The 27537-nt window shown below is 42.0% G+C and overlaps 1 protein-coding gene across 1 annotated transcript in view; it reads right to left on the bottom strand.

The window, feature by feature from the left end:
- The window catches only part of myo10 (myosin X), an 82182-nt gene that overhangs the window by 4380 nt on the left and 50265 nt on the right, over positions 1–27537 (bottom strand). Inside the window, exons 5-34 of the mRNA XM_026374755.1 lie at positions 23901–24035; positions 23670–23794; positions 23241–23254; positions 22798–22882; positions 22497–22600; positions 21735–21864; positions 21482–21600; positions 20540–20686; positions 20107–20207; positions 19705–19771; positions 19457–19549; positions 19265–19333; positions 19042–19124; positions 18753–18861; positions 18503–18583; positions 10565–10689; positions 10263–10377; positions 6737–6843; positions 6411–6632; positions 5624–5663; positions 4065–5021; positions 3831–3951; positions 3287–3530; positions 2913–3008; positions 2121–2214; positions 1701–1756; positions 1187–1329; positions 790–981; positions 484–641; positions 181–304 (exon numbers count right to left, since the gene is read on the bottom strand). Of these exons, the coding sequence (XP_026230540.1) occupies positions 181–304; positions 484–641; positions 790–981; positions 1187–1329; positions 1701–1756; positions 2121–2214; positions 2913–3008; positions 3287–3530; positions 3831–3951; positions 4065–5021; positions 5624–5663; positions 6411–6632; positions 6737–6843; positions 10263–10377; positions 10565–10689; positions 18503–18583; positions 18753–18861; positions 19042–19124; positions 19265–19333; positions 19457–19549; positions 19705–19771; positions 20107–20207; positions 20540–20686; positions 21482–21600; positions 21735–21864; positions 22497–22600; positions 22798–22882; positions 23241–23254; positions 23670–23794; positions 23901–24035 (4256 nt within the window). The remainder of the gene's footprint in view (positions 1–180; positions 305–483; positions 642–789; positions 982–1186; positions 1330–1700; positions 1757–2120; positions 2215–2912; positions 3009–3286; positions 3531–3830; positions 3952–4064; positions 5022–5623; positions 5664–6410; positions 6633–6736; positions 6844–10262; positions 10378–10564; positions 10690–18502; positions 18584–18752; positions 18862–19041; positions 19125–19264; positions 19334–19456; positions 19550–19704; positions 19772–20106; positions 20208–20539; positions 20687–21481; positions 21601–21734; positions 21865–22496; positions 22601–22797; positions 22883–23240; positions 23255–23669; positions 23795–23900; positions 24036–27537) is intronic.

Below are 27537 nucleotides of genomic sequence, written 5' to 3'. Positions count from 1 at the left end.
AGGTTAGTGATGAGATGGACGATATGTGTTCATTCATTGATCAATGTACAACTGTCTGGGTAAACAAGTCTGTGAGCTTCATGGAAGCGAAGTCCCTGTAATAATTGAGCAGCTTTGACCTAAGTTATAGATTTAAAATATGGATAATACAGTGTGTGTTTATATTTCAGTGTGACTCACTGGGGAGGTGGATGTCTCCGTAGGGCAGCGGCAGCAGAGGTGAGTGCAGTGGGTGGTGGCTGTAGCGAAGGATGGGGTTCCTCTTGTAGATCTGCTCCACCACCTCTGAGTTCAGGCAGTTCTCCTGTAGGGAGCAGAGGATGCTGACCTCAGTATAGTGCTCTGCTGATTGTCTGATGCTAGTGTGGTGAAGGTGATTAGTTCAGACTATTCTACTTCAGATTATTATTATTTTTATTTTTTTGCAGGTTCTCCAGTTTACTCTGACAGTCTAAACAGCTGTATTCATTAATCAATGTCTACCTTGATGTCCAGGATGAGCTGTTGGGTTGGTGTGTCAATGGGAGCTTTGGTATCAATGACGTTCTGGATGGAATTGGCCCAACGTGTGGCTTCATTCAGCAGCTTACAGTAGAGGCGGTACGAGTGTTTACGGCCGTACACGATCACGTTCCAATAGCCTGTCAGGAAATAGATGAAGAGTACAGAGACATGATGCAGATGCTATAATTCTAGCACTTTGCTAAGATCCAACTTGATTCTATCCGAAATATCAAATTACAGATAGAAGATACAGAATGTGATTTAACCACAGTGTTGTTTTCTAACCTGTCTCTTTGAAAACCTTTTCGTCTGGTTGAACCACCGAGCAGAGGCTGTTCAGCACCAGTGTTCCCAGCTTCAGGGCGTTGCGCTCAGAGCTCTTATAGTAGTCCAGGGAATTGTGGGTAAGCAAGAACCAGCGCTTCTTGAGCTTCAGTGAGCCTTTGGTACTGTTCTTCATCTCTTTGTGCAACCAGCCTGGTATAAACAACGAAATTGCAAAAGGTACATCATTAGAAACCAGCATGGAAAAAGCAAGACATTCACTTCCAAAATGTTTAATGTACTTTTTTTATGTACATTCGACAAATACCAATTTAAAAGAAGTCACCAGCTTCATATTTTGTGGTCTAAATGCATTATGGGATAGAATTCAGTCAAAAATGATGAAGATAGATATAACCTCTGATGATAAACTCTTGTCCATCGACACGGGTGTCTCCCTTGGAGCGCTGCAGCAGGGTGATCCAGTGATGCATCTCCTCAGGAGTGTCAGCGTTGCAGTGCAGCACACGATTCGCCGTGATAATGACAAAGGAGTTCGGCCTGAGACCGTTTAGAAATTAAGATGATAATAAAAAAAAAAAAAGAGAGAAAGAAACCAGATTAACAAGGGACCTTAAGTTAGACAGACCTCATTGAGGTTTTAATCTAATAACAAAGCAGGATATTTGTGAGAAACATTACTTAATACTTTAGAAGAAAGCATAAATGAGCTGTGAGATGAAGGATAATGTGCCTAATGTGAAAGTTGAGTGCAGCATCAGAGTAAAACAGATGCTGAAATCAGACAACAGGCCTCAGTGAAGTGTCTCAGCTTCTATCTAACAGACGCTTTTTTGTTTGTGTGTGAAACAGGGCAGGTCAACATAAACAAAACCCTGAGACGTGACGTGATGTTTGATGCAGGTCCTCACCTCTCTGGATTATCTGACGCACAAACCGAATCGATCATCCCCACATCCAGCGTTCCCTGAAGGGTCAGAGAGAGAGAGAGATGAAAGTTCAGTAGCAGTCTTCAGTGTGTGGATAATGAGTTTGACCTTTCTCTGCCCCGTGGAAACCAATTATCTCTCACACACATGCACAAACACAGGCATGAAAGGAGCAACGTGTTCACTGACAGGTACAACACTGAAAAAGGGATGTGGTGTTTAACACATCTGTATTCTGAACAAACGAAAGGCTGGCAGCAGAATGAATGCATTTCAGATTAACTGTGGGTTTCTCAGATTGTATTCAAACACAGTGATCACAGTGACTGCTATCCATGCTATTTATTGATCCATGCTATTTCCATGATTGGTAAAACTGGTTTGTTTCTCCACAGTACTCACCACAGCATTCTGGGGGTTGGCCTGCTCATCGTGCATCTCTCTGATCTCCTGTTCTGTGGAGCCCTGGACCTGACTCAGCACGCTGAACCACTGGCTGTAACCATGGAGACAAAACCCATCAGCATCTCCATCAACAAAAAGTAATGACAGCAGTCGATCATTATTTACAGCAAACAAGACATGAGCAGATACGCCAGCTCAAAACCTAAAAATGTGGTTTATTCCATTTTAGGTGGGTTCTGTCCACTGCAGTGTAGTAAACAATCTCCTATAGTTAAATAAATGATAAATTACATTCTCATGTCTGATATGTATTTTATGTCCAAGCCTGATCCAAACCTTTTCAGTTTGTGCTGTGATTTTCTAGTATGGCTCTCATTTGTCCACTGACACTTCACTTTAAAGTGGAATGTCAGTCGATTTTCACAATTAGAGAGAAGCTGGCACTGTGAACCTGCTACCAACAAACATGCACAATACGTGTGCGAGTTGGTTCAGAACAAATTAGGAACTAACAGAACCAGAAGAGAAGGAAGGTAGCATCAGAATAGTGAGTACAGAATTAGCACCACTAGAATGATTTAACTTATGTGAGTATGATGTGTGTCTATGTCTGACATCATGAACTATATCCACAGTGTGACCACATTACAGCACAGACGTACGTGATGTGTTATCGATTGTACTGATGAACAACAATAATGCATCCCTGCATATAAATTAACTTATAAGTACTGCACTGTAGTCTACACAGTCATTTTTGACAGCACATATGTGAAACACACAACTCACCTGGCATCTTCTGCAGATTCAGCGATGAGATGGTAAGTCCTCTCCGGCATCACAATGTCGATTCCATTCTCTTTACCAGTGTTGTCAATGATTTCTCTGCACATACGAAGCAAAAATGCAAAGTTCAAAAAGTGATCTCCTCTGAATATACTGGATCATGTAGCATTATAATTTATCTACAAGACAACATCTCATTTCACTGTTCATTAGCAAATGTCAACAGTGCAAAAACCAAAAGAAAAAACACTAATGTTTGTGGGAGTTGAAGCTGGAGTCAGGTGCCCTCTTCTGGTTTGGAAATTTAATTACTGCTGCACAGCTGACTCCACCCTCTCAGATGACCTCATACTCAAGACGTTTCAGCTAGTCCTTACTTGGCATTATGCATGTCCAGCACCCCTTTCATCTTGTCCTCGCTGTCATTTTCGAAGTACATGAGTCTGCTCTGGCGCAGCACGAACCAGCGGCGCTTCCAGTTTCGTCGGGACAGCGTAGACGAGCCTCCACCCTTCTTGTGGAGCCAGCCCTGCTTCAGAGCCTCCTGCTTGGCTCGAAACCACAGGAAGGTCTCGTCCTTCAGAACACACCAGCGCCGCTTCCACGTGTTCATCAGACCCCCTGGAGAGGAAAATGTGAGAAGTTAATATCTGATCTGAAGTGGGTAGTTCTGTTTTAGACACGTTCTGTGAAAGTCACATAGATAAAAGAATATTTTATGACATTTTCACCCTTCTAGGAAAGAAAAGCAAAGACTTATTCTTCAACATTTACAATACAGTTCTCTCTCCTGTAAAGGTTTCAGTTTGGAGTAGATTTATATGACTACCCTTTACATTCGATCAGAAACTGTTCAAACCTTTACATCCCTACGCTCATTCCAACTCTCCAAGTGTTAGTACTGTAATTAATTAGTGTTACCTTTTATGTAGAGGAAGCTGTGGAAGTATGGGAGTGTGACGCAGCTGTAGACAGAGTCACGTCGATACGACAACTCATCATCTGTGTCGAACCTGTCAAAGTCATCCTCGCTGTCCTCAAACTAGAATAAAGACAGCACACAGATAATTCATCATAATACACTGACACCTCAGACATAAACAGAAACCAACTGAAAACCTGTCCAACCAGTATCTTAGTCACTGGGATACTCACTGATGACTGAGCCCCCTCTGAGCTGAAGCGGTAAGCCCCTGAGCTGTTATAGGTGCCCACAGAGCCGCGGTAGTCTGGAGACCACTGTCCACTGCGAGGGTTGGAGAAGGCCACACTGCCACTTGACACGATCGCCCCCTCGTCGTAGTCGTCCTGGTCATAGTCCGAATCCTCGTCTGGCGGTATGAGCTCCACAAAGTCGTCAGACTGAGCCTCAGATGAAGCCTGTGGGTGGCAGTAGGCTGAGTCCCCACTGGAGGAGGCACTGTGGCAGGGTGGGGCCACTGGTGGTAAAGGCAGCGGCTGATTGAGCACCGTTGTTGGTGGCAGTGGTGGTATTACCCCGTCGTTGGCATACGGGTCTTCTTCAGATGAGTCGTCACTTGTCCGGATCCCACTTGTACGTTGGCCGTCTGAGTGGCCGTGCTCACTCGGGTTTGGAGAGTCTTTGAACGCCTCATCATCAGCTCCAAACCCTTCATCGACCTCCTCTTCATCATTGCCTCTCCTCCGCCCGCCCTCCTTCTCCTCTTCATCCTCTTCGCCGACTCCCAAGGAGCTCTCAATGTTTCTCACGCACTCGTCAATCTCATCAAAGTTCAGTGAATCGAGGAACTGTTGTGCCGCCTTGCAGGCTTCGTCCTCCAGCCGTCTGAGCTCCTGATCACGGAGGCGCTGCAGCCGGTGGAGGGAGGCCTCTGTCAGAGAAAGCTCCTGACGCTCCTTCTGCCTCTGCAGCGTCTGGATCTCCCGCTCCAGTCGTAGAATCTCCTCCACCTGAGAGGCCTCGTGAGGACGGATTGCATCCTCCTCTTCAAACACCTCATCAGTGGCCTCTGACGACTGCAGCTCGTCCAGGATGTCTGGCAAGCTTGAATCCACCACTGCAGGTTGTGATTGAGCTGAAGCCAGAGAGGCTAAGTGCTCAAGCTCCTTCAGTCTTCTCGCTTCCTCAGCCTGAGGATGGGAAAAGAGAGACTAATTAGAAAGCTATCTGGTATTTCCACTAAAACTGATTCTGCTCAATACCAAACACCATGTTGGATATAATCACATTTCAGGCAAAATAAAAATTATTATTATTATTATTATTTCTATAAAAATGTCTTAAGTGATAAATCTTCTGTGTGTGTGGGTAATCCTTCATGATTCTACAGCAATCACCTGCCCTTCTACATCCTTTTTTAAAATACAAACTCATTTCCACTAAAGCCTTGAAGCTATTTCTATTAGAGATACAGGAGCTGAAATAACACAACTGCACTGGGATAAAATGTACACAAACAAATTAGAGTCAAGATGGTAACAAAAATAACAAGATGCATAACATCTTTGGCAGCTGCTAATTCTCAAGTATTACTTTTTGGATCCAATTTTGAGCAAGGAAGACAACATCTCATGATAGAAACTGAGCTGGGTCTTGGCTGAGGAATATGAATACGTGCCGTTTTCATTACTAGAGACTTGGCTCCTCAGGAAAAAATAGCGAAATCTCTAGGATGTAAACAAAATCTGCCTCGTCACACAAATGAATGCCTTAAATATGAGTTTCATCGTACCTCCCTGGCGAGCTTCTCAGCCTCCAGCCTCTGTCTCTCCCTGCACAGACACAAACAGACAGTAAGAGACAGGATTTACCAAAACACAAGTAATTACATTTCCCGTCTCAGTGTGGCATTAAAACCCCATAAAATCCATTTAGCATACAGGCAGTAAATGTCAGGAAGGAAATGTACAGAAAGTATGAAACATTACAGTAAATACAAAGCATTTGCAAAAAAGAGTATGTGAATGTATCCTGATATTAATTCATCATGTTTCATTTGCTTAACTTGACTGTAAGACTGTTGCTGTCTTTTCTCAAACACATAACACATAAATTACACACAAGCCAGGTTGGTAATACTCCTAAAGACGACTAATAAATGATAAAATGCAATTCATATAAAGAGATTTAGTTTTTAGTATTTACTAAAATTGTACCGTGGTTCTAGACCCTCGCCTAATAAAGGGAACTGTGAGAAAACCTCTTTCAACAGTGGAATGAAGTCTTAATTATGAAGTAAAAAAGTCGTGGTAGGAGCTGGAAATTGGAGTCATTTATCACCTCTGCATTTCTAAAATCCTGCCTGCAGCCCAGCCATTCCTGGGTTTTCTGTTAATAGACTTTTCTGTGGGTGGCTTCCTTGTCTCATAAATCATGATGTCGCTTTTCATTGTACGTTGAGACTTGAGGATTTGCTCTCAGGGTTTATGGAGCCACAGCTCCACACAGTCAGAGTTTAGGAAAGTAGAACCAGAGAGAGTAACATGGGAGCAACAGCTCCTATAACTCGACCAGCTCACCTCTCCATCTCTTCTTCTATCCTCCTGCTGCGCTCCTCCTCCTCCCTTCTCCTCTTCTCCTCCAGCAGCTGGCCATAGGCCCGGCGGGCCAGCTGGCCTCGCAGACGCTTCTGGAAGGTGAGTGCTGCCCAGCGCAGGAGCAGAAACTTCCTCCTCCAGTAGAAAGCCCGATAGTTCTTCTGAATGACCACTATGCACTGCAGCAGCTTCCTGTATTGCCTCCTGCGTGGAGAACAGAATCAACAAAACCAAATGAGTTCAGATAGAATAAAGACAGTTTCTAGGAGGAATTGTTGTTGATGTGAGTTCTGCACATGGAGTCGCACCTGGCCATGTAGCCCATGACGTGAGCCTGGATGATCATGGCTGCTTTCAGCACCTCCACCTCCCTCTGCTTCTCCAGGCGATGCTCCAGAGACTCCCGAAGAAAGACCTGTGAGAGGAGGACGTTAAAGAAGGAAACATGCTGTCACATCTGAATTTCCTTTGCTCAAAGCAGATTGTTCACAGCTGATTTTGCAGATTAATTTTTTTTTTGCATGACACAAAAGAAATGTCAGCCACACGTTCTCAAAGCACAAAATGATCATTGTAATACTTCGACTTGTCAGAGGATAAGAACGATGTTGGTCTGCTGTGTGTGTTGGAGTTTATCCAGAGGAGCTTTAAAAACCTTCATTCTCCATGAGGCTTCAGTGCTTTTATTTCTACAGCATGCTTGTGCATTTTAATTTGGTTTAATATCAACAAGTCTGATATCGACTGATCATTTCTTTTAATTTTCACTTTCAAAATGCCTCATAGCTACAAAAATACTGTCTACAAACGAATGAAAGAAGTACACCTGCTGCTGTGTGTCATTAAAACAGCCAAGAGGAGAAGGTGAACAGACACCATGAATAAAAAGATCTACGAGTGAAGTGAAGAGAATTAAAGAGACTGTACCTCCTTTTTCCTAAAACATCGCTATTTAACAGGCACAGAGTGACTGAACTCAACAAAGCAGGCGACATAAATCAAATCCAGCTCCTCCCCTCCTTTTGTTCACGCAGCTAAAGACGGCCGATTACTGCAGCGAGTGATTTCAGCTACATCTCTCTGTGAATGGAGCGATCTCAAAGGCACTTAGTGCAGCTGCCCACTACAGGAGCCAAGCTGTCATCCATACATGGAGAAACTGGGCCCACTGAGGGTTAATCCGATTAAGGACGGAGGAAAATTAGATATGGGACGTGGTCTCAGGCGACTGAGACGGTGTAGAAATGTCACGGTGCTATGAGGGTACAGGAGTGCAGATTGACTTTCTCCTGTTGAATGATGTACTGTAGCTCGTGTGTGTGTGTGTTGTGGGATAAGCGACACAGTGTTGAATCCTCAGCGGTGAAGCACTAATGAGATTTTCGGGGGAAATGTAAACTCGGCGGGGTGACTTGGATGTCACTGACGAGCAGGTTAATTAACAAGGGGACATGACATGCCTAAGCACGTACCCATAAATCATTAGAGAAGATTAAAACTCAGCCAAACTGATTAAATGATTGTTAGGTGGGGTGTTTAATTCCCTTATTCAGATGTAAAAAGAAAAGTAGTGAAAGAAGTATTCAGAGCAAACTAACGGTACGTTTGGGATGATGGTAAATGAAGCAGCACAAGTGGAAAAGATTCATTTTAATGAATCTATGGAAGCACACACACTGTATTACTAAGGTATTGTGGGTTTGACTGTGCAGCAGAAGAATGAATAATAATAATAATAATAAAACAATATTAGACCAAAGCATTGAGGGTTTTTGTGCTTTTGAAAAGCTGCCATCCAAGCTCAAGTGTACTTACAAAACCACACAAAGAAACAAAACAGCTTTGTGGGTCGCCACACTGTGTGATCAGATTTATGTCCCCCACAAGACAAACGCACACAAGTAAACACACTTTAAAATCATGCATGCACATACACACAACGCTCTCTCACTTTATGAAACAACTTCGAAGATGAATCACACACATGTACAAAAAAAGTAGGGCCTGATGTTGGAGTGCACACATTTGCATCCCAATGATTCCAACAACTAATCCTTTTTAATCATTACTATGCTAATTAGTGCAACAAAAGCCTCGCTAAGCCGCGGCACACTTGTGATTCTTGCCGCTTGGGGCCTTTGGGGAGCTCTGCTCGCCGTGACAGGTCAGGCCCGTGGAGAGAACAGAACCCTGGGACAAACAAGCAGAGCCACATCATTTCCAGGAAATTAAGTTTAAGGCTGTAAAAAAAAAAACTCCCAGACAATAGTCACGACATGTGCCGACTGAAAGGAGTTGGAGGCCGGCTTTGATGTAAATCTCAGTGCGACGGACAGTGGGACAAAGTGGACAAATCCCTCAGAGGGAGATTGAATTGATTTAACGGTTTACAGGCAGCCACAGCAGAGGGAGCAGCTTTGTTGTTCAGAGTAGAGCGTGGTGCTGTCAGTGCTGCTCCAGTAAAGGCTCTGCAGATGGTTTCTGGGTGATTCACATCTCAGAAATGTTTGTAAATAGCAGCAAAAACCAATGTGTTTCCATTAAATTAAAAGTTGGTCAAAATCACTTGTGTCAAGTCTGATCGTTACATCTGTGGATCTGTGGTGTTTAACAGAGCTCTAAGCCAGATTATTCAGATTTATCATTGCACTGTCGGTCAAGGCTGCAAAGTGTACTAATTGGATAGTGCTTCTTTTGTGCTTTACTTTAATAAGTATTAATCAGCTTGTTTAAGCTTTATTCAGCAGGCGTCTTAGCTCATCGTTGCTTAAACTCATGGGTGAAAGTTTACAGGTTAACGTTTTCGGTTTTTGTTCTGTCTCCATAATATTTCCCAGACAAACACAGATACCCATAATAATGACCATTCATCCGTCTGTCCACCCACACCCACATTTATCCGTCACCTCCTGCAGCACAGATCTGATCTGTGTCCCCATTTCCCCAAAGCAATCAAACACACACACACACACGCTGGCAGTAGGTATTTTCTTCCTGACCCGGTGTAGTGGAAGGCCGAGGGGATGAAGTCTGGATCCAATAACTGTTGGATTCCACGCTTCAGGTGCTCTGGACGTCAATTATTCATGATTTTACACACACACACATACACAGACAGCCCGCAGTCACACAGGTACCCAAACTCTGGACTAGTTTCATTCAGCTGGATTTGTTAGACGCATGAAGCCAAATTAAGCCTCGAGGGGAGCAGAGTGCAGCCAAAATGGATTGAAGTAAGTCTGCATTCAATCGTATTCCATGTTAGCAAGAAGAATACGGATCAGCTGGTGTGAGCCAGAGGCAGAACGAAGGGCAGGACATTCAGGAGCTCAAGGTTTGACAGGAAAGAGTCAATTATAGCGTAGAGCTGAGCAGAAGGGATATATTCACTGCTAACAGGCAGGAAATGCAAATCTGTGGGAAAATAGATTCACACATTCTGATGAGAACCGATTTCTAATGAATCAAAGAAGCCTCAACTGTTCCTTCAACAGAATTTATAGTAGGAGACCAGAATACCCACACATGTAAACCACATTTAATCAGGATGTTTGTTTGCACACTTTATACCTTTTCCTTGGTCTGTGTTCAAGACTGGGTCAAGGAAAAGTTAAACTAAAGTACACATAACAGGACCCCACCAGACCAATTACAGTGAATATAACTTGAACTCAGCCCTGGATCCTGTCTCAGTTACTAGGAACCACCTGAATACCTGCTCTTTGTGGTAAAGACAAACATTTCATTCTCAAAGGAGAAACATATGTAGATCAAATGCAAAAGACGACACAAAGTCAGCAAAAAAACTTCATGTAAATATCGTCTGTCTCTCACCTTGGTCTTGCCCAGCTGCCACTCTGCACTGCTGCTGTCATAGAGGTGCAACAGCTGGATGCAGCGCCCCCTGGGGTCATCTGGCATCAATGCACTCCGCATCAGGACCTTGTACCTGGAAACAAAGTGGAAAAAGGTTCATTGCACATTGTTTGCATCTCATTTTTATTTGGCTGATCAAGGGGTGTCAGCCATCTTTAGGTTGTTTTGGTATCTGGAGCTGCTAACCTGCAGTGCAGACGCAACAATCACCATCTGTCAAGAATAAATGATGCTTGTGTATAGACAACTTTTGTACACACCTGAAGCAAAAGTCTTGGAAAGATCTCCGGACAGGGAAGCCAGTGCGTCGAATCTTCACCGTCTCTAACATGCCGGAATATCTGAGCTGGTTCAGAACCACTGTCTGGTCAAATTGGTCGGGCATCTAGAAAGGAAAAATGAAGAACAGAGACTGAATGATGTTTCTGTGCTGAGGTTTGTAATAACTAGCACATGTATGCTCAAAACTATTTCACTTCTTCTATTAACAGCTGCTACACAGTGGGATCCCATCATTCAGCACCGTGTTTGACAAAGGTGTCACTTTTTAACATTTGAATTGTTAATCTAACAACAAACCGCTGCCTCAGCAGCAAGAAAAAGTATGTGACCTTTTTATTAACAAAGATGATGTGACAAAAATGACTACACAAGCGGGGTGTCTACGGCATCATGCAGGAAGCTGCTGCTTGCTAAAAAGAACATTGCTGCACACCTGCAGCTTGTCTAAAGGCACATTGACACTCCACAGCAGTATTGACAACAACTACTACAAAGTCCTATTTGGAAAGAACACACAGCACTACATCTGGCATAAAACAGACATATCATCATGAAAACATCATCACTATCATAAAGTATGGTGGAGGAAACACAATGATTTGTGCTGCTTTGCTGCATCAGGGCCTGACCAGCTTGTAGTGATTGAGGGGAAGATGAATTCTCAAGTCTATAAACTCCCAGTCTTTAGCTGAAAACAGTGAGACTGGGACAGACAGATGCAGTGAATAAGATTAAATAATAAAAACTTCCTTTCCAGCATTGAAACGGTCAAACAGTGTCACATAATGTCTGCAGCTCGACCACAAACAACTTCAGACCCTTTAAACTTGCACACGTCTTCACGTACATTCAAAACAAGAGAGGAACATGACGACAGAAGCCAGCAACAAGTGAAGCCCCCCACTAAAAAAAAAGATATACAATTATTACTTACAGAAGTGCATTGAGTGAGCGCCATTCTCCCGGGGGCCCCTCTCTAACCCGTTAACCTCAGTGGGCGTAGGGGTGCTCAGAATAAGAGGGTGCTTTCATACGCACAGTAATGCCCCCTTTATTCAGCCCCGTCTCCCCTGATAGCCCACTGATGGCCCATCTGAGCCGCTGAGATGAAGGCCGGCCAATTCACTAGCCGATCTTGACTAAGTGATTGAATGGCGCCCTTTAACTGCCACTGGCCGCAGAGGAGGCCGCATTAGCATAACCTGAATTTGCATACGGCCGTGCTGCAGGGGTACAAAGCTGAGTGGTGTCAGGAAGCTGCCCTCTGCCTCCTGCCTTTCTTTGCCCCCTGTTTTCTACGTCTATCACTTCCTCTTTTTGTTCAGATTCTAGCTGCTTCTGCGACGTCAACAACTACTCTTCTTAGAGGCTTCTTTCTTTTTACTTGTCTCCAACTCTTCTACAGTTGCCTGACAGGCCTGGAGAATGATATTGCTTTACGTCTTTCTCTATAACACAATCTGGAGAAGTCTCACGCTGGGTCGAAGCGCCGCTGCTCTGTCACTTCTGTCAGTGTAAAAGATGTGCACTCTCCTACTTTATTCATGATACTTTCCATTTTAGAAAGGTTCATTCTGCCCTTTCTATTCAGTATTTTAAACGAAGCAGCAGGAGAGACTCCTACCATTTCCCTGTATTGAGAAATCCCAACAGGTGTTACACATATCATGCTTTTGACTGAATACAGTCTCTGTGCAAAATACAACATGTGGGTTAACATTTGAGAACAGAAAACAAATCACATTTATGTCACATTTTAACCGTTTAACAGATATTCTGCTCTTTGCAGCCACTGTTTTGTTTGGAATATACTTTAAGTGCTGCCTTATTACTTCAGTACAGCAGATTTTACTCAGTTTATAGAAAAAGATTTGCCACTCCATGTATTTTAGTATTTAGGATGTTTAGACCATTTAGTTCCTATGGGAGATCTGAATGCTACAAAATACAATGATATTTTAGACTACAACTAGCTGGAGTCCATCAATCCACCAGCTCAGTACAATAGCAGTGATGTAAATCAGCATCCAGAGGCAGGGAGACAATCTCGGGCATCTACTGGGATGAGATGACAATAGCCTGAGGGGTAAACTGTCTTTCTCAGCTCAACTTCTGCGAAAAGACATTCACAAGGACAAAAGGGGGCGTGGTAGACTGCTCCCGAGGGGGTTGGGAACCTTCAACAGTGCAAAAGGCAAACAGAGGAAGACAACCAAACTCAGGTTGAGCTGTCCATCATTCAGCATAGAGCTACAACGGTGCCTCATCCTCATTCTTACTGCTTCACCATCGACAGTTTGTATGTTTATGTGTATTTCCACCAAATATTCTCTTCTTGTTTTACATTGATTTAATTAATGAAAGTTGAGAAACTCTGTGTTGGGGGTGCAACACTGCAGATTTGTCACCATGAAAGGTTTAGATGCTGCAGACGAGACGTCAAAGTGGGATTTGTCATTGACTCCGATTTAAAATTCATAAAATTAATTGCGAAGCTCAGACACTTCATCGAGCTTCTGCATCGAAGCTTGCAGCGGCAGAAGAGAAACACTGATGTGACACAAAACACTTATTGCAGTGAAAAACTTGCAGTCGTCTATTGCACTACATTTTTTATTTAAAGGTTAATTAACAAGTTTTAGTTCATCTCCTGTCTACATAAACAACATGCAACATCACTACCCAGAGCGTATCTAATGTCAAAGGATGTCATCACTGGTAATTAGTGGTAATTTAAGCCACACTTCATTGAAGAAAGTTCCAAAAACCATAGGTGGCACCTTGTAAATAACCTATTTTGTCTCCACTCTCCAATTTACAGTTTACTCGAAGAGAAAAGCAGCAAATCTTCATATTAGAGAAACAAAGGTTTTTGGTATTTTTGTCCAACAAATGTTTCTGCATTACTGTTCTACCTTTAAAGTGCTAAATACCTTGTGAGGATCAACATTCTTGCTTTAAGAACATCTAAAAACTCAAAGACCTTTGTGTTTTTTGTTACACGTCTCCTTTTGCTTTTAAGCATCCAGGTCTGAATGCAGGAGCCGGCAGGGATTACCACTCACTGCTCAGCAGGGGAGCAGCAGGAGGTTTTGAGGAATCCTTGGAACAATGTTTCTGCTCATAGACAGACATAAATCCCACCTAAGTCCCTGACCCTGCAGGACTGACCCAGTTAAGAGGAGGATTCTTGTAGGTTTGAATTTCTGATCAGCATCAATAACACAAAGAGCTCAGTGGGATTAAGTTCACATGAAGTTACCTTAATATATAAAAACATCGGTTCACAAGTGAGTGAGTTCACCACTGAATAAAAAGTTGAATCAACACCAGTCTGAACCAAAAGAACTGTATCCTACGACAAACCAGTTTTAAATGATGCTCTAATTATTGATAAAGAAGACGAGCTAGTGAAACTGATTCACAGAGTCAGTCTGTGCACAAAAAAACCCATTCACCCACCGATTTATATCAGAAGAAGAAATCCACTTTTTAAAAATCCTGGCACCAAAATTTCACCCTAACATGAGATAAAATAGACCGAGGATGTTGATTTTAAAATATTTGTAACTGGAAGCTCTCAAACTGAGCTCTTATTCCAAAGCGATCACCAGCCAAGCATCAGTCAAACTACTTTGTCTTCATTATCATGTCATTAACTACACACTCTGCTCATTCTGTATTCAACCTCATTCATGTTTTATCCCCAAAGCTCAATTACAATAATCGTCAAGCATTTACAAACTATGGGCTATTGGTCAAGTCAAATGCTCCTTTTCCTTTTGAAATCCACGGTGTGTTTTTTCACACTTTGAGTTCAGTGAAGGTGACAATAAACAGGAAAAACCTCAGCCCGTCTAGTTCCTGTAATTAAAAAACCATAACGACCCTGATGAGACTAATTGAAATCAATTAAGAAACATACGATTAATTCTCTGTTGACTTCATTTTTTAAAGACAGAACCTATGAAGCAGCTAAAAACAGAGAAGTCACACTTATTTTAAGCCACATCTAATTAGAAAACTCCACCATTTATTCCATTTAGTACACTCAGATTACTCTTAATTATGAGTACAACTCCTTTTTACTCTCTTGTCTTGGTCCACAAATTAAAACTGACTGAGCAGTTTATTAAAATACATTAAAATTCTTTCCTAATTCTGTAAATTTCTGTCCTACATTTCCACCAGAAGCATCTGTTTTACTTTTATGTCACTGACAGACGTTTGTGTGCATTAGACTGGAAATCAAACTGCCCACAGATCCCGGATTGGTCATGTATCCTAACACAAGCTGCTGCCTCTCACCTCACCTCAGTCCACAGCACTAAAACCCTCCACTGGATGCTTCTACCCGGTGCAACAAGCATGCACTTGAAGGCGCCGCTTCCCTTTTAAAACATGCATCAGGTCTCACTGTGCATCGTAGCTCCTCGCTCCGCATCCGTCAGGGTTTTATCCAGATCAGAGACAAACGTTAGAAGACGGAAAACTTCCCAAAGCCCACGTCTATCTCCTCAACACACTGACGGGCTCAGATACACACACACACACACACACTCTGCCACCACAGAGTCAAACAAAGGCTTTCAAGCCTACAACTCCACTCCCCCTTTTGTGAGGAGAGGGAGGGCTGTGGTTGCCATGGCAATGCGTCTCCTGCTGAGGCTAATTTGTGCAGGCCACTTGTAGGGTCCGACGGAGTGTGTGTGTGTGTGTGTGTGTGTGTGTGTGTGTGTGTGTGTGTGTGTGTGTGTGTGTGTGCACGAGAGAGGAGGCTGTTTAGATTCAAACGTGGTGACGTTTGTCCACTAACTGCAAACTGGACTGAAAAGCTTCCTGTTGTATCAAACCCTCTGTATGTTATTAGTATTTTAACCATTTTCCTGATATTATCATGAGATATTTTACATAATAACAGTGAAATAGTAAAACAGATGTTTGTTTGCAGTTTGATTCATTGCTTCTAAATCAGAACATGTTATGGTCATATCTGTTAGCATTTGTGATTTGTTCCTCCATTTATTTGAAGTATTTTAAATGTAATAAAATCAAGTCAGATACAGTTTTATTTTATTTCCTTCTAGCCCTGCTGTAGTAGAGTGGGTTGTGCACTAATTGCAGGGTCAGCGGTTCAATCCCAGACACCAGACCCCAAATTGCTCCAGGTGTGTGTGGATTTCTCACTTGCAAAACGACTGATTTTATGCAAACTGAGTTGAACTGAACACCAGTTTTTATTTAACATACTTCTCCTGTTTTCCAGATGTGTTTGTTCGAGGCCAAAGTCTTATACAGTTTGTTAAAACTCCAGTACAAAGATGCATCCTAAGCCAGAATTAGCATGAGACTCAAAATAGATGCACTCAGCTCCACCCAGCTCTCCCTGCTCTGCTCTGCTCTGCTACCATCTGCTATGCTAAATTTGTCCAATAAATGCTTAGAAACATCTTTCTACTAAACACAGTATAAATATTACTTTTTAAGTGATTGTAGTTGCACACACGCTTTGATGCAAAAACATGATCCAGCTGCTGGTGATGAGCATGTGGACTGTAAGTAGCCGGGTTACCACACTCTACCCTGATCATGAACCACACAACGTCCAGCCTGTGATTTCCTACACATGTTCCTTCTGATCACAGTAGATTAATCTAGGTTTAAAAGCGGGATGAAGCCTGACTCAACGCAGGAACTAAGTAATCAGACGGAGCCATTCATTTATCTGAACATGTCCCAGATTGTAGTTTAAAGTGTCTGTCACTGCAGACATGTATGAACACACAAAGTGCTGTCAGCACAACGGGAACAAACATCAACAGACTCTTATCAGGCTCCATAATGTGTTGTTATTACTGTCAAAACACGTACGCACACTATTTATGCAGCCTGCAGACAGAATGGGGCTTTGGTGGTGTGGTGGGGGACTGCATTTGATGGGTGTCGATAATAAAAGTGACAGCGTTTTATGTGCAGGCCATTGACTGTGTGTGTGTGTGTGTGAGTGTGTGAATGTGTGCATAAATTGGTGGTGATGTGTGTAACAGACACAAAAGAAAATGTCTGTAAATGCTGACACCTGCCTGCCTGCCATCCACTGTCAGCTTTTAAGCGTGCATACACACTGTGTGAGTATCATAAAATAAAAAGATTTCAATAAATTATCACACCCGTGTATGAAAAAAAAAGTTGCGTGTGTGCTTGTTTGTGTGTCCTAGCTGTATTTACTGTTGTTCATCCACACGATTATACATTCTGTCAATATATTGATATTTCCACAGAGACTCCAGTCACCATCTACAGGATGTTCAACACTCTGTTACATCACTGCACTCATAACACTGCAGCTCTCACTAAGTCACTTTATTACCTCAACACTTCCCAAAAGATTCTCACTAAAGAGTTTCACTAAATAAATAGAAACACACATCCTCACAGTCACACAGCCTCCATCTCCATGCCCTCCTTCCCTCTGGCACCTGTTCAGGCAGATGACAGGGATCCCTCTCGGGGGTTTTTAGGGGCCGCGTGCCATGTCGCTCTGACCCCTATTTCCCTTGGGGCGGATCAACCCCACCCCACTTCCCCACGTCACCCTTCACTACATTAAGCTCCATTCAAAAGTCATCATCCAGCTTTGTTTAACATTCGATCAAAATTGAAGTCCAGACAGTCGCGTTTCGCCTCGTAACGACATGCCTGCTGTCCAGCTGGTCTCCCAGAGGACACTAAAGAGAAACGAAGACAAATATTCAGAATAAAAATAAGAAAAGACCCAAAAAAAGACTTCCCATTTAACTTTACACTCACAACCAAAAAGAAAACATAAGCAGAAACATGTAAAATCATATGGAAGCAATTATCCCACATACTATAAGTTCTTGATGTACAAAGACACACACACAGTCACACAGTCACACAGTCACACAGTCACACAGTCACACAGTCACACACACACACACACACACACACACACACACACACACACACACACACACACACACACAGTGAGACGGACAGAGGGGTCCACTGTGCAGACAGACGACAGAGAATCTCTAAGACACAACTCCTCATAGATGCTCCACATCTGCGTCACAGACATTCAGTGTTCACGTCCGACTCCGTCACCGCTGCCTAGCCGAGGAATGAGGTTTGCAACGATCTTGCTAATGAGACAACGAGACAACAAGGCAACCGTGCAGAAATCGACAGAAATCCCGATCTATGAACACCCCTGACAATGTGCCTGTCAACACACAGGCAGCCTGGGGAGTTTTTAAACCTAATGCTGAACCACAGACTGAACACGAACATGTGACGTCACCTAGAATTGATGTTTTGACTTCCAGGTACAAGAGCGAGAAACAAAATACAGGACAAACCGTGTGGAGTCTGGTTGATGCAAAGAAGCAACAACCACCAAACTGAGCACGATAGACAATACAAATACAAATCATAAAAAAAATAAGATGAACTTGGCCTCTTCACATGCTCAGCTATTACTACTAGATTAAACAGATCTCTTATATTTCTATACAGACACTCTGTCACTTCATGAATAGAAATGACATATACACACCACAAATACAATCTCAGACCATTAATGCCTCCACTCTTTGCTGTATAGCATTTGTGTACATTAGCACTGAATTCTCTACTAACCCAGCCTGTTGCTTGGCAACCAGGGGTCAAAGGGCCCCCGAATGGCCAGACACTTCTCATTCCTGTCTGCGGTTGGCAGGTGGGGGAGAACTGTTTGATTAATAAATGACAAACGCTTCACACGCATTCTCTGTGATAGTGCCCGACATCGTGACCTGCTGATATTTGCTAAAGGCAAAATGGTAAAAGTGTGTGTGTGTGTGTGTGTGTAGAAATATGCGTAGGTGTCCATAAATATTTATAAGAGCACTCACCTTGTGTGTGTTTGGTTTAATGCATCGAATAAAATAGGGGTTGGACGTGCTGAGTGTGGCCATTAGAGAGTGCAAAGAAACCTGTAATGAAATAAACACCATTACTTTACTATTACTATTACTACTATTATTATAACTACTACAGCTACTTTTACTACTACTAGTATTACACCAGCTGACAGGTTTTCCCTGATTAAATAAAGAACGATGATTTAGACTGATGAACTCTGACTCAGCAGCGAACACTCGCCTTAAACTGGGAGCTGACTGTGGGCCGTCTGTGCTTGGTGCTGCTCTTCAGAGTGTCCTGCTTGTTTCGGCTCAGAACGTGTTCGAACAGATCGTAGACAAAGTCCGATCTGACGAACAGAAAAACAGAAGGAAACAGAATACACATAAACAAAAAGCAATAGTAACTGTGGTTAAAATGTTTGTGATAGGTATAATTCTTATTTTAATGTGTTATGAAAAAAGAAACTGCTGTTTTGTTGCCTCAAGCCTCTCGTTTAATAGAAAAGTGGTTAGATGCTGTAACCCACCTGCTCTCCCGCAGCAGATTGAGGACGTCATCTCTAAAAGTGTCTCTGTTCTTCTCCAGCATCCCCCTCACGTCATACACCACCTGCAACAAACCACAAGAGGGAGGCACACGGTTTTACAGTGGATCTGCTTTCTATAAAAACACATCTCCTGCAAAGATGTTGTACACATTAAGCAATAATATGTTATAGTAAAATAAATAAATATACAGGAGGCTCCTACCTCTCCTGCATAGTGCTTGACTCCAAAATAGTGCACAGCAACACGTGGCTTCACATAGAAAGGGTTTTTCTGCACAAAGAGAAATGAAACAATTCCATTACTTATAATAAACATTTTCTCTATGTGGTATCATCACAAATCGTGCAGAGCTGTTGTCCAGAGTCAACTGAAATGTTCATGATGGAGACATACTGAGTGCTGACTGTGGAGTTTCTCCAGTAAGGTGTCGTCTGTGGCTTTGGGGAAGTGACTCTCCTCATTCATCAGTGCCAGGAGGCCCAGTTTCTATGGAAACACAGAGATCACTGCCATCATGGTGTGGAAAACGTCCAAAAACGTAGCTTTCAGCCAAACATTACTGGAAATCATGCACTCGTCAACAGCACCATCATCTTAATTAGGTCCTCAAAGGAAACAGGCATTCTGAATCGGCCACGTACCTTTTCAATCAGATCCAGACACTCTCCGTTGTCCATCCAGTCGATGTCAACCCAAACCAGGCCTTCCCTGCAGAAATCAGGTACAAACAACAGAGAATTGTTCACCCCAATCTCCTGCACAGAGGGCGGTGATCTCACCACTAGAATAACCTATATTCTACAGTAAGATATACTGTATGATTTTCAGGAGGCTACTGTTGAATCAATTAGTCTCTTACTGCTCCCTGTACGACAGACAGGCTAAGAACCTCTAACCCAGTGTAAAAACTTTAAGTTCCAAGAGTTTAAAAGCTTTGCGCTCTGAAACAACAGAGTTAGTTTGGGAATAAATAATGTCAGATGACGCTCAGTTGTATAGTGAAGAACAAAGTGATCCACCACATGTGAACAACCTCCACCTACTTGTTATATTCAAGTTGCTCCAGGGAGAAAATGTGCTTGTTAAAATATTCCTGAAGCTTCTCATTTGCATAGTTGATGTTGAACTGCTCAAAGCGGTTGACCTGTGGGGAACACACGAGACACCGAAAACAAAGATGGAGAGTTAATGAACTGGAAAACGAGAGATCCCCGGGGCGTATTTACTCATTTCTTGATTAACAATTAAATTATGATTAAAATAAAACAGAGGGGAGGAGAAATAAAGTCATAGTGAGTTTAACTGTGTGTGAGAGAGGTATTTGAATTTAATTTAATTCAATTACATGTTATACATTTTATTTATATGTGATGGTAATTAGACTGTGCCTTCATGTTCATTTGCCTCTGGGATTAGTCGAGAACTCTTCATCTTGAATCTTAAAGTATTGTTGTTTTTCCTGTGATTCAAACTCACCTCGAAGTTCTCAAATCCAAAGATGTCCAGGATACTGATGGATTTGAAGTCTTCTTTGCCCCTGATGCGGTTGTTGAGCTTGCGGATGATCCAGTTGAAACACTGAGAATAAAGTGCCATGGCCATGGAGTCTCTGGAGTCCACCGCCTGCAGAGGAGCAGGGAGAGCAACACAAATGTAGTAAGTTTACAGTACTTTTTAATAAGCCTTTATGTAAACCGTACACCTCATGACCATACTGTTATATTAGGCTTGTGGATTAAACTTTAATAACTGCTGCAGGCTTGTCAGCTAAGGTTCAGTTGTGGGTTCCACCAATAACACCAGAGGTAGAGCTGCTGCTTTTGTTTGATATGAACAACTGTAACAAGCTTTATGCTGTCGCCAAGTAAAACATCCAAATATTTAATGATTATAGCTTCTACAGAGAGAGAGACTCCTGCATAAACCGTCTGGCAGCGGATGTTGTTTGTTTACTTCCTAAAGCTGGTACTGAATCAGCAGAAAACCACACACCCTGTGATTATTTCAGCACCGAGGGAACAGGTCGGGGCTCACAGCTGCCCTGCAGGCGTTCAGGAGCTTCATACAGAACAATGCTCTGCCTGCTGCTTGTTTTGTTCTGGTTCTTAGTGGTCTTTGCTAAAGGTAGCTCAGTCCAGTTTTTGTTGTTGTTGAGCTGCTTAATGCTGAGCTGCTGATTTGATTGTTGGATAGCTGTAAACTGCTGCTTTAACAATTTTCAGTATAAATGGGTATTTGTACACAACTTATACAATAATTGGAAATAATCTGCTGCTGGTGTAAAATAATAACAATTCAATAATCCTAAAGGCCTCTAGCTACCTATTAATCTACACGTAAAAGACAAATGAGCTTCATTAGGATGCTAAGTTTTTATTTTTCATGCAGTGGAAATGTGGAGGTTTGAAAGTGTCTGACCTGTTCTACAGTGAGCGGTGTGGAGATCTCCTCGCCCCTGAGGATCATGGACCGGTGAGTCAAAACCTCGGCCATTTGATCAGAATTCAGCCCTAAGAGGTCGGACGTCCGGCTGAGAGCTGCAGACATCAAAGAGACACAAACGTTATCATCTGAGAATTTAAAAACCTGTAAACTCCCACAGAGAATGTCAATGTTGGCTAAGAGGTGACAAACACAGGACAGTGAGGACAGTAAGGAGAACTTCTCTAACCTGATTTAGAGGAGATTTGTGCTCCTCCGGCCGTCACAAATTCAATGTTCCCTGCATGAAGGATCCCAGCTAGGAGGCGCAGGATCTCCCCAATGTTCTCCTCTGTGAACTGCATCGTTCTCATGGCGTTCTGAAAGCCACAAGCACAAAGTGTCACGTTCCTGCTGCAGGGAGGTGCCATGTGATGGACTTTTATGTTGATTTCTCAGCAGTGGATTTGTTTCTTTTGGGTTTGGACTGGAAATATCTCTGAAAGCTGCCATTAGTTACAATCTGTCTTCAGCAGTCTGTCGGGACATTTTGGAGGTTTGGACCGATTTGAAGTGACGTGTCTGTTGGTTTGTGTTTGGAAGAAACATGTTCTCCTCTCAGTCCCACCAGGATCAAATGTACTCACAGTTTACTACTGATTTGGGGTTACAGATAAATAAATGAACCCTGTGTCCAAATATATGTTTAATAAGAGGGAATTGGCAGCGAAGATGTAGAGTTTTCACATTAACACAAGCAAATATTTGGTAAAACGAAACAACTGCACAGATGTAAGCAGTAATGTTGACAGACGCGGTCTTAAATTAAGATCAACTCAATGGGCATTCACACAATTGGTACTATAGCTGATAATCCAGTTGTGTTGTTAAGCTGAATATTTCTGGGCAGACAAAGGTGTAATGAGTTTTTGCCATTGGTTTGCATTGAAAAAAAAAAAAGGTTTGTTTTAGCCTTAACCGAGTGGCTGTAGTGTTAAAGGTGTCCTCATACCAGAACATCCTGAAAAGTGCCCTTGTCGTTGATTGTCTTATCGGCAAAGCAGCCGGACTGTCTCAGGTAGTGGTAGGTTTCAGGATGGTTCAACCCAAACGCCTCTGTAACAAAACAAAGACACATATACTGTATAATCCACTCATCAGTTATCATGATAGCTGTCCATTATATTGCAGATGCTGCAGGTGGGGTCAGGGTAGACTAGCTGACGTTACCGAATCCATATTTTAACGCTTTGACTTACTATTATACTTGGGTTTATGATTTAAATATTGTACAATGATTTATTTTAATTCACCTCTCTGCTGGTTGTTGGTTCCTGCCAACAGGGCATAAAAGATGTGGTAGTTTCTCTCCCCTGGGTTTTGCCGGACCACTCGATTCTAAAGCAAAAAAGTGAAAAGGTATTAAAAACGCATATTCACATCAACACAAATTCACACACTGACCCAACGCTGCACCTCGTTTGGCTACGAAGGCGACTTTTAAACATTTGTAATTTTATCCTTCACAGCTGTGATCCCAATTTCACTTCTCAAACCAATTTTTTTGGCAAACCAATGATGTTGTGCAGGTTTAAGATGCTTCTGTGAGTGTATTTCATGCATTTTTCCCCCCATGGTGAAAACTGTTCATCAAAAACTCAAAGCTTTTGCCACATTTCTAGCCTATACGAGGTTTGAAGAATGATTAAAAGGACCTGAATGCAGTTACAGGTTTGTTAGAAGGAAGAATACTCACTTTTTCTAAGAGGTCTGTGGTGAAAAAAAGCTCCAGTCAAGGTGAAAAACAGAATTTTAACCTGAATTTTACCCTGTTTGCCAGCTAGTTGGCAGCTTTCAAACATCAAATTAAACATCTAGTTTGTAGCTCCCAAAAATATACATGCTGGAGTTGTGCACGAATAGAAATATAATTAGTGGAATCAACTCTGTTTACATGAGCAACCAAGCACAGGCCTGGAAATGGCTGCTTCCATCCAAAATACTTCAGGGACTTGTTGGTTTATTGGGTAATACTCTAATTATAAATTAGAAGCAAAGTAATGCATGAATTATTTATCATTTCATCTCAACCCCTTCCTCTCTACATATTGAACCCAGTGGGTAGGAAGTATGCAGTGAGAGGAAGTGGCAGCCACTTAACACTAAGTGGGTTTTAAAAGGATACAGTCAACGATTCTGCCTCCCTGGATGTTGCCCTTCTGGTTGAAATGCAGCTGGACAAACTTCCCAAAGCGGCTGGAGTTGTTGTTGTAGACTGTCTTGGCATTTCCAAAGGCCTCCATGATGGGACTGTGGAGTGATGAAGGAGCAGGGTCATTAACCAGGAGACAAACAGAGGTTATCTGGCAGTGAGACAGTCACCATCTAGTTAACTTGCAATGAAAACTATAATTACCTGCTCTCGAGCAGCGCCTCCTCCACATGGGACGTCTTGTCCCTGGACGATACCTCCAGGGAGTGCTGGCTCATGGCCGACAAGAACTTCAGGATCAGCTTGGTGCTTTCTGTTTTCCCTGCGCCACTTTCCCCACTGAGGGCAGAAAACCACACACACACATACCAGTGGTAAGACTAGTAGAAGAATGGTAGAAGTCTCCTGTATGTTTCCAGACTTGTAACTAAATCAAACATAGTGAGAGTCTGATCTCCATTTGTAAAAACATCTGAGCATGGTGGAGATGAGGAGGAAGAAAAGACAGGAGACAGAGAGCTGTTTAATTTAAACTACATGTGGGTGAAGGTTTGACCTGAAGGTGGCATGCGTTTAAATAATTTATTCTAGTTCTGCTTTTTATTGTTTAATTCCAGAGAAACGTTTTCAAAAGCTGAGTGCAGCAGAGGTCAAAAGAGACGTTTACTTCTGGATGTTTGAGTTCTTGCAGGAAGCAAGTGGTTCAAATTAAGTGGTTTTTTCCAAACCATATATATCATTATTATCAATATTATTATTATTTTTACTACTTTTAGTACTTTTGGTAGTACTAGTAGTATCAGTGTGTTCTATGTTGTAAAGTTACCTTAACTTTAACCTTGGATGTCTGTTGCAAATTGAATTCAGCTTGAATTAGGTCAATTAGATACAGATGAATGAACCTCACAGATGCTGTTTTCACACATGCAGCTGACAACATTTTAGAAAAAACTCCAGGGTAAATATTCCAACCACTAGATGGCGAACTGGACTCTTAGACGTGAAACCACTGGCTGACTTGCTTGTAAATGCAATTCAGGAAATTGAGCACACACCAACTGGCTTTTAAAATCACACATGAACTTAATAAGATGAGAAAACCAGCATCTACACAACGAAGGAACTGCAAGAAGAGTGATGTGGGAACTAAACAAACAGGAATGTTTGCACACTAGCAAATGATCAAGATTAAGATTAATACAATTTATTTAGACAGTAAAACAACATGTCAAGTGCAAGATGGAAAGATTTTAGGACTAGGAGAAATGATAACAACGACCACTGAGCAAATGCAACAGTCAAAGTCAAAATATGTTTGCTGTTATTTCAAGCAGTGAAGTATTGGTTTTAAATTTAAAAGAGGGAAATTGTTTTGTCTTGTTACAGTTTCTCTCAATTCAGACAGAAGGAAAGAACCAGAACCAGAAAAGATCTAAAGGTTGGTTGAAATGGATCAATAATAATAGATCAGAGTAGAATGATAACATAAATAATGCCACTGATGATGGTCAGTTCAGTTCCCTCTTCCATAAAACTATCAATGATGGTGTCACATACTTTCAGCACTTTTGTATTTAGATGAAGAAAAACGTCGGAATAATTTAAAGCGCTGTCGTGTTGTGACACCTCATTTTACTGACTGTGACATGATCATTCAGGGTTTTGGATGCATACACTATAAACTCCACAGTTGACTTGAGCTGACATTTAAAACAGCTACTCTCCATTTACCATGGTGACAACTATGATTTTGCATGTCAAACCACCTGACAAGCAACATGTGGCTGATCTGTAATCACTGGTGTCCTGCGTCACTCTCATCTCACTGCAGTCTGTGTTTACACGCTAACTGGAAGTGGAGACTTTTTCCTTTTACGAATATTTATTATGTGGGCATCTCATGCATGTTTTTGCAGCACACTGGATTGAATTGGACTGTCTCTCCGTAAGCAGGACAAGAATATATATGCTGGTCAGCATATGTTCCTCCAAATAGTAAGTATCTCATTTTAATGTCGGCTACTAGGAAAAGCAAAGATTGATGAACTAATTAGTCAATAATCAATCCACAAACCAAATGCATTTAACTGAAATGGTATAAAAGAGGGAAAAGCAGCAAATACTCTGATTTAAGAAGTGTTCAAATTTAGCAAAGTTAGTTTTTCTGTCTCACTAAACTTCAGATTTCTCAGATTTATATGAAATATCTATTGTGCAAGTTTAATTTCAATATATCACCTCCTTCCACTGCAGAGACAGTGAAAACCCCTCACACACACTCACAATGACATTTAACATGAACCAATGTACACTGAAACCACATTTCTAAGTTCAGTCAATGCAGCCGTAAGAAAAATAAAAAGAGGCTGAGCCAGTACTAAATCTTTGCAAGCTGGCCACGTTGTACTGTACGTTGTAGTTTATGGTCACAAACTTAGCTTTTAAAAACCTTAACACAGCTTCCACACTGCTTATTTTTCTAACAAAATGCTGCTTTCACTTCTTTAAACCTTTTGTGACAGTAGATGTGTTACAGTTTAGAACCACAACTCTTCATTTGGATAATGGTTGGGTGGCTCCCTATGAACTACTTACAGTAGTAGTAGAATTAGTGGCATTTCCTCGTATGTTTGAATTCACCTTTGGTGTCTCATACTGATGCTAAACTTATCACTTTAGATCTTTAGCATCAAGGTTTCATGTTTGATCAGTGATGTTGCTGTAGAACTTGATAACAGATCTCAGTTGTATTATTTTTAAATACCTTTCACTTCCTCATCCTGGTCCTGAAATATTTACCCACGGCTCCATGTTTTTGAAAATGCTGCACAAAAGAAAGTTTATTACCATTTATTAATGGTCAAAATTGTTTAACGCAGCTTTAATATACCTATTCCCATCACCGTAGCTGCTTTCAGCTCGTAGTATTTTGTAGACGAGGGTTAGACGGAGGACAGCGATAAGTTCATTACAGCTAAAGAGAAACCCATATCTCACCAGTGGCTCCTTCCAGCAGTGGGTCAAACTTTCTTACAGGGATCAGATCTTATTTTAAAAAGCTCGGTGTGTGTAGCTCATTTAAATAGCTTAGACCACTGTGACGGCCAAATCTGAAAAGGCCTGTTAAATGTAACTCATTTAAAAAGACCTCTGGCAGCTCCCCAACTTATCTAAACTAGGACACACACACACACACACACACACACACACACACACACACACACACACACACACACACACACACACAGAGCTAAACACAGCACTGTGCCTTTGTGTTAATCCCCCACTCTCCACTTGCTGTTGCCACCCAAGGTAAAACACCACCACAGGCAGCAAAGCAGGAGTCTTCAGTGGAGCGACTGAGCGTGTTGGACAAACTGCTTCCACAGCTCTGGACCTCACCCAGACCTTTTGTACGGAGGAGCAGAGCGGCCGACTGTGTTAGAGAGTGAAAGACTTCCTGAGCAGGGAGGAGAAACTGAGACGAAAAGCAAAACACAATGAAAGAGGAAAAAAAAAATCTGTTTGCACTTGTCATTTAATCCAGTACTGAGTCTTTAGAGCTGAGAAGGAAAAAGAGTAATGATCTCACCAAAGTAGCTGTTAGCTTGAAGGAAATTTGAAAGAAGATTAAGATTAAATTACGTTTTAAAACAGATTGGAATGTGCACAGAAAGTCTGCAGGAGTTGTGCAACTGTAAACAGAAATATTAGAACTTAACACGTGAAAATCAGCACATCTCAGCTACTGAATCCTGATCACATGACTGCACGATGTCGCCCGTGTTTACTACCGGTATTGCACAGTCTACAGAAACTGAAATTCAGGGAATGCTTGAAT

Source organism: Anabas testudineus, chromosome 17, assembly GCF_900324465.2.
Source record: "Anabas testudineus chromosome 17, fAnaTes1.2, whole genome shotgun sequence".
In the NCBI taxonomy this organism is placed as follows: Eukaryota; Metazoa; Chordata; class Actinopteri; order Anabantiformes; family Anabantidae; genus Anabas; species Anabas testudineus.
The sequence above is the reverse complement of the archived record's forward strand: the minus strand, read 5'-3'. Positions and strand labels throughout refer to the sequence as shown.